Source organism: Mchenga conophoros, linkage group LG7 (assembly GCF_057382185.1).
Source record: "Mchenga conophoros isolate Kocher_MC1m ecotype Shallow Benthic linkage group LG7, M_conophoros_male_GT1.1, whole genome shotgun sequence".
Taxonomy (NCBI): Eukaryota; Metazoa; Chordata; class Actinopteri; order Cichliformes; family Cichlidae; genus Mchenga; species Mchenga conophoros.
The window spans coordinates 25,527,258-25,534,763 of NC_140532.1; the positions used below are offsets into that span (position 1 = coordinate 25,527,258).

The window sequence follows — 7,506 nt, forward strand, 5'->3', positions numbered from 1 at the left end:
GGCATTATTAAATACTAAACATCACCATAGTGAGTGCTTTTATTTCACTTTTTTTTTTTTTTAAATACAATTTTATTATAGTGTGACAACTGAACAATTATTAGTCATGGAAAAAATAACATAACATTGACTGTGCCTGGTTTGGCTTAAAATAATATTTTTCTCAATTTAAAAGTAATGGATAAAAACATTTGTTTCAAAGAATTTTGCATCAAAATACAAACCAATAAAAACATACATCTCTGCTTAGAAAAAACATTCAAAACAGCCTCCTGTGTCTTTGTTGATAGACATGCCACTACAGGCCTCATAGAAATTAAACTGTTAGCCATCTTCTCATCTGTCAGGAAAGAGTTCTTTTAATAGTAACTATCCACCGTATCTGGGTGTTGGCCGATTTTGTTTTTTTGTTTGTTTTTTTTCCTTCAAACCACCAAGAGCATAACTGATTTGGATCAGGTTGATTCAGCGTTTGGCTCTGGCTCATCTTGGCTCTGGGTGGGACAGACTGATGGAGCATCCTCTCTGGACAGCAGGTTCTTTTTGCGGAGATGGCAGGCCTGCTGGTATGGGGGACGTATGGGTGGCTGAGCAGGGGGCGTATACTGGTACTCTTTACCAGCATCAAGCTGAGGAAAGGCAAGAAACAGCCAGGACACAAAGACAGCAAAGAGAAAAATACATTAATTTCTTTGGACAATTTGTTCAACAGCATTTATGTATGTAGGTAAATAAGGATTATTTTTGAACGGTGAGTCAAGCAAAACTGCACCCCCTATTATATTTCACTCATTTATTACTAAACCATTAAAATTCAGTATTAAGATATTGGAATAATTATGCATTCCATATTAGAGTGAAAAAAATATAAAGCAAGGGATAACCAAGACATCACAAGAAAAACAAAAGTTTAATTAAAAATTACACTCAAACAGAAATTTTTTTCAAAATACATTAATTAAAGTGGACATGAAACACTACACATAAAGACTAATTTACACCATGGAGCTCTGCTAAAAAAAGTAAGTTTTTAAAACATGTTTAATGTCATCTTCTGTCAGTATACACATTGACCTACTTTCCCTGCAGACGTGCTGATGGGATTCCCGATCGTGCTTCGGTAAGAAACATAGTTACGTTTGTGGTGTGATGTGCATGTAGCGTGCTGCTATGTTGTAAACTGTCTGGGCGTGCTTGAGAAAAGAGATTTTATTGCATAAAATAGAGCTTATTGCATCTGCTGATTTCCCCACTCAGTACACTCGGCCAGAGGAGGAAATATCAACTTCTGACTCCAGCTTGTTGGGCTGGTGAACCACCTGTCACCTGGCTCAAGCACACTCTCTTCCACACAGTTCTCATTTATAAAGTGCTTTACAAACCTGAACATTACAGCTAACAGCTGGATTTCCCCATGTCACAATTAGCTAGCAAAACAATAACAAACCACTGATTGCTTAAGAAACAGAGTGAAAGTGGACAGTATATCCTCAGTTTTAACATAAAACTCATTGTTGCAGCCAGAGACAGCACAAAAGTGACCCCCCTCCCCCTTTAGACTGATTTTTAGTTTTAGTGTAGTTTAGTGCTTTCCACAGATTTATCAGTTCTGTCACTAGTTAGCTAACACAAACTAATGTGTCTATTAGCCCGAACCAACCAGTGATGACACGTTCCGTACTGGCACAAGATGGCGCTAAACATGTTATAAAATCTGTAAGCACTTCTATCTTAAATACAGCTTCACAGACGGAGTTATATCTGTCAGTTTTTGAGAGCAGGGCTCCATGGTGTAAATTAACCTTTATACACATACGGTTTCATGTCTACTTTAAGTTTGGTTGGCAAGTTTGACTCTGTATCAGGATCAAGAGGATAAAGCAGCTCACCTGCAAAGGGTAGGTTCTGTCAGAGTCAAAGGCACTGAGGTCACCACACGCCAGGAATGGGACAATGACACGGTTTGGACCTTCTAACTGGTTAAAATCCACATCTTAAGCACAGAGACCAGAAGAGAAACTTATAGGTGTGAATTTATGCTGCAGAAAGAGACTATGCAAAAGTTAATTCAACATTCAAAGGAAGAAGCAAAAGATGTGTAATGCAGTGCTGCACAGTCTGAGGTTCTGTTCATGCAATACACCATGGTTTGGTATCTAGCTTGTGTTGGCTTAATGTGCAAGCAAGGAAAAAAGGAAAAAGCAAGGAAAAAGAAACACGTGGCAGGACCTACAGATGCAAAAAATGTAGTATTTAAACTTTAGCTTTGAATAAAACTTACTAAATATAACTTTTGCTTATGTGCAAGAAAACTCCACAGGGTATTTTTTAAAAGAATTACCAAATGTGGCCACAAAATTATTGTTAGCATACACTATTTTGCCAAAAGCATTCACTCACTCATCCAAATAATTTAATTCAAGTGTTCCAACCAACTCCATGGTCACAAGTGTATAAAATCAAGCTCCTAGGCATGCAGACTGCTTCTACAAACATGTTTGAAGGAACGTCTCGCTCTGAGGAGCTCAGTGAATTCCAGCGTGTTACATGATAGGATGGAAGTCCAGTGGTGAAATTTCCTCACTACTAAATATTCCACAGTCAACTGTTAGTGGTGTTATACCAACTAGTGGAAACGATTGGGAAGGACAGCCATGAAGTAGTGGCCATGTAAAATGACAGAGCAGGGTCAGCTGATACTGAGGTGCATAGTACGCAATGGTCGCCAACTTTTGCTACAGACCTCTAAACGTCATGTAGCCTTCAGATTAGTTCATAAACAGTGAATAGTGTTTCATGGAATGGGTTTGCATGTCTGAGCAGCTGCACCCAAGCTTTACATCACCAAGCACAATGCATGTCATCACTGGACTCACTGGATCAGTGCAGAGGTGTCTCTTGAAGTGACAAATCACACTTCTCCATCTGATGGAGAAGTCTGGGTTTGGCGGTTGCCATGGGAACGGTACTTTTCTTACTGCAGAGTGCCAAGTATAAAGTAGAGGGGGGATTATGGTGTGGGGTTGTTTTTCAAGACTTGGGCTCAGCCCATTTGTTTCAATGAGAGAAACTCTTAATGCTTCAGCATACCAAGACATTTTGGACAATTTCATACTCCCAACTTTGTGGAAACAGTTTGGGAATGGTATTTTCCTGTTGCACCATGACTGTACACAAGTGCACAAAACAAGGTCCATAAAGGGATGGATGAAAGAGTTTGGTGTAGAACAATTTGACTGAGTTCTGACCTCAACCTAATAGAACATCTTTAGGATGAATTAGAGTGGACACTGTGAGCCAGGCCTTTTTCATCCAACATCAGTGTCTGACCTCACAAATGTGCTTCTAAAAATATAAATACACTCCTAAACATTGTAGAAAACTTTCCAAGAAGAGTCAAAAGCTGTGATAGCTGCAAAGGGTTGCCCACCAATATATTAAACACTATGGATTAAGAATAGGATGTCAGTCTAGTTCATATGTGTGTAAAGGCAAATGAACTAATACTTTTGGCAATACAATGTATGTTACACACTTAGTAATTTACGTCTGTAAATTTTAAGACAACTTATTGTCTTGCAACTAAAACTACATGGTTGAAAACATGAGAAAACTATTATTTAGACTTGGTTTACATTTTTTCAATGACTAGTTTGAACACATAGAACAGGGTGATAATTCTGACCCAAGTACAGTTTCCTGATCCAGTTCAGATAGCAAAGTAAAGACTTATGTGGTTAAATGATTGATAATTACCATAGGAGTGATCCAGCAGAGGATTAGACATGTTGGGGATGTAGCCTTTGGGAGGAGAGTAATTCTGACAGACCACGAAGGCCTCTGTACACAGAAAGACAGATCATTCACGCAGTATGTCAACAGAGGTCATTCAAATGTTTGAGATGGGAATGGGTGTGTAAAATCAAACAATGGATACTGGATTAGAAAGTTCCTCAGAGAGAATCTCCAAACGATTTTATAAGACCAGGCAGCCATTCATTATTAGTATAAGATTTTGTGTAGCCCACCGCCTGTGTGTGAGTGCTGCTGAAACATGTAATAAAATCCACAGCAAATATAAATTTCTTTGCTTTGGATTTCATAATAAAATAAATAAATGAAATGGAGATGAGATTTTCCTTCTATTAGATCCATGCGAGTGGGTTATGACTGTGGTGGCTCACCGATGCTGGAGTTCCTGCTGCTGCGAGGCTTGGTGCAGGTCACACCATCGAAGAAGAGCTTCAGCTGGGAGTACAGCAGTGTCACATCTTTACCTCTGAAAATCTGTCAGAGAGAGTAAAAGCCCGGCTGTCATTACAGGCCAATCTGACAAGAGACATGAAACCCAGGACCCACAACAGGGCTAATTCAGATGGTGGAAAAGGAAGGTTTTACGCAGCTGTGTAAGAAAGCCAACCAAACCCAGGTAGAAAATATTTTTCAAATTCAGTTTTAGCGTGCAACATTATTGTGCCGCCTCCTGAAGAGTTCCAAGGTTTGGTTAGTTTAGCTAAGTTTTACTTCTTGTTAAGTAAACCAAAAAGTTATGCACTTATGTTATACTTAAAATTTCATGGGACCTTGGATGCTTTAGTGCTCACATTTGATGTACAATACTTTTGATATATACATTTGACATATAATACTCTGTCACTATTGTTGCATTACAGCACTACTACTGCTGTGGCAATAGCTTGACAGTTCGTCTGTCATAAATGACAGCAGGAAAAGAAGGACGGGAAGTGTCCATGAGACTTTAAGAGAATGGGTGGATGGATTTTAAATGACTGTCACCTCTCTGGCAGACAGGACTCATTTATTTAACATCAAATGTTATAAGTGTACATTTATGAATTACCACAAATCCTGAGCTCACCTTAGCCACAAACGTTCCTCCAGGCTTCAGGACATGTGTGGTAATGTTCAAAGCCTAAGAAACAAACAGCTGTTAGCGTGACATCACAAGAAATCTGACAGTGCAATCAAACACATCTCTGTACTCACAGCTAACAGGAGCTGAGCCTGGATGTATTCATCCACATCGTGGAGTCCAGTTACTAAGAAAAGAACATAAGAAATAGAATAAGAACAACAAGAGGGGGACAGAGGAGACTTAAGAACCAACGACGTCAGACAGAAAGCAAGCCTCTCACCATCTGGAGCTCCGTCACACACTACAAGGTCGGCCGGGTGACCCTCAAAGTGGCGAATTATTTCCTGAGCTGTTGACACCTAGGAGAAAGACATTGACATAGGTCTTCACTCCTCCACGCCTACGAGTTGAGTTACTGTGATTACTAACATCATTGTGCTTATGTCCCTACCTTGGTGATGTCTCCCTGGATTTGAGTAACTCCGGGCAGAGGAGCCATGGCCTGAAGGTCCACTGCCACAATCTTCACTTCCTCACCGCTCTCACCCTTTTCAGCTTTCTCCGCACACCCTCTTTTAATAAAAACAATCAAACAAACAAAATGCACAGAATAGTTTTTTAGTAAGTAGACACATTTTATGAATATATCACATATCATAATCCAAATACTTTATAATAGAAATAAAGCAGCTCCAAAAAATTCATTTAAACACATATTCACACAATTTACATAAAATATCACAGCAACAAACTGTCCTCCATCCACAGTCCCAGAGATTAGGCGTTGAAAGCTTAATAAATGTGTTCAGATTAGATTTAAAGACAACCACAGCTGATGCCAGTCTAGGGGTCACTTGGTGCAGAAACAACAAGAGCAGCATAAGGATGGTGTGTTATTCTTAGCATGATATTCTGGTATTTCCAACACCTTTTTTAATCCTATAGGTGTTTTCATACCTATAGTTTGTTAATTTGATCCAAATCAGTTGATGAGTTTGTAAACTTGTAGCTTTTTCCTGTGGGTTAGTTTGTTTTCATACTGAGGAAGATCTAAAATGCGTCACTATAAACCACATGAGAATGTTCAGTCAGCTCATTAGCCAGATGTGTCTGGGGCAAGTGCAACAAAAGTAAATACAGGAAGAAGGTGCTGTGTTCTGGTTTATTGGAGAACACAGAATTTACTTTCATTTCAGAGCTTGTTGCTAGCCCGTACAGACCTTTGCACATCTATAGTACCTTTCTGCACTGAGAAAACAAGCATACATGGATGGCTATGGGGTGGGGTTTTTTATAGCTCAAACTCGTGACGTAGTTGGATCAGGTTGACACATAAACAAACTGCTCTGGAGTTTATTTGTAATGGTACTGAGACCACCTCCTCCAAATTGTCTTGGTGGGGTTGTTTTGGTTCACATCTCATTACGAATACTGTGTTCACACTTGCACAAATGAACTGCACCAGGTAGGAAAATGAACCGGGAGTTCAATTGAAATGGATTAAACACCGCAGTTGTGAAAACACCATATAAATATGAGAATACACCCCTGCAGCAGTTTATATGCTATAAAAAGAGGAATAGGATAAGAGTTCAACTCTAAGGCCCATGTTATTTCTTTAATGGTATATTTCTAAAAAAAAAAGATTTGTTGTATAAAAGTGTAATATACTGCAGCCATGCAAATCATTTTTGCTCAGCTAGGATATGTTCACTATATGTTGGCATATTAAAATAAGTAACATGTTACCTGAGTTTCCGGCTGAGAACCTGACTCCAACTTCCAGGGGCTGCACAGAGATCCACTGCTCTGTTTACACCTAAAAAAGAAGAAAACAGACATTTATCAACAGACACAATAGTACAAGGGCTGGCAGTGAGTTTTTCATGTCACTGTGGAGAAATTTTGGCCCACTATTCTTTACAGAATTATTTTAATTTAGCCACATTAGAAGGTTTGTAAGAATGTATGCCCTATAAGCTCATGACAAAACATCTCAATACTAAATCATTTTATATCATGAAAAAGTCACATCAGGGTTTTCTAAAGAACCCCTTTTCTACATATTATACATATACTAAACTATTGATAAAAGTCTTTCTCAGGTGACCTATGGGTCTCACCTGTGAACAAGTTGAACTCTTGATCGAGCTGCAGCAGCTTGAAGGCGCTCCTCGCTCTCCAGCCCTCCTCTTTGGCCAGTCGATAGTAAATGTCTCGTTTGTCTTTGGAGGACCGACCCATATTGACCTATGACCCCTCTGAAGGAAAACACACAGTCACAATGGCCCCTATTCTTTTAGAGCTATTATCGCTATAATGGAAGCTGTCTGTATAACACAGGCTGTATTTCTTGAGTATTGTTGCATTTGGATTTCGGTTACTACAGGAGAAGACCCGCTGCATGGCTGTCCGTCCTTGTTGTTTGAAGGTAGGTAAGCGTCTTTGTGTGAATTAAATTCAAGTTCATACTACACAAAACACGTAAAAACACAAAGACTGGTTCACGACATCCAGACTCACTTACTTTCACGTGGGCTTTGCTGTTGTCGACTGTGAAAAGGCTCTTCTTCTTTTCGTCCTTCCGCCTCTTCTTCTTCTTTGGTGTTTAACGGCAATTCGCATCCAGG

The 7,506-nt window shown here is 39.4% G+C and overlaps 1 protein-coding gene across 1 annotated transcript; it reads right to left on the reverse strand.

Annotated features, from left to right (window-relative positions):
- Positions 1-23: 23 nt before the first annotated feature.
- ftsj1 (FtsJ RNA 2'-O-methyltransferase 1) lies at positions 24-7,506 on the reverse strand. The gene is made up of 11 exons (XM_085283091.1): positions 7,404-7,506; positions 7,000-7,137; positions 6,626-6,695; positions 5,328-5,448; positions 5,157-5,235; positions 5,008-5,060; positions 4,880-4,933; positions 4,185-4,287; positions 3,757-3,840; positions 1,890-1,993; positions 24-629 (listed from the first exon to the last, which is right to left on the reverse strand). The coding sequence occupies exons 2-11, from the start codon at positions 7,118-7,120 to the stop codon at positions 456-458; spliced, it is 963 nt and encodes a 320-aa protein (XP_085139217.1). The 5' UTR covers positions 7,121-7,137; positions 7,404-7,506; the 3' UTR covers positions 24-455.

What these genes read in the sequence shown, in the direction of transcription:
- ftsj1 (XM_085283091.1), bottom strand. Translation starts at nt 7,120, where the DNA reads ATGGGTCGGTCCTCCAAAGACAAACGAGACATTTACTATCGACTGGCC. An exon ending in TCCAGGGAGACATCACCAAG is followed by an intron (nt 5,236 to 5,327) that starts GTAGGGACATAA and finishes TCTTTCTCCTAG; the next exon opens with GTGTCAACAGCTCAGGAAAT. An exon ending in AGGCTCAGCTCCTGTTAGCT is followed by an intron (nt 4,934 to 5,007) that starts GTGAGTACAGAG and finishes TTTGTTTCTTAG; the next exon opens with GCTTTGAACATTACCACACA.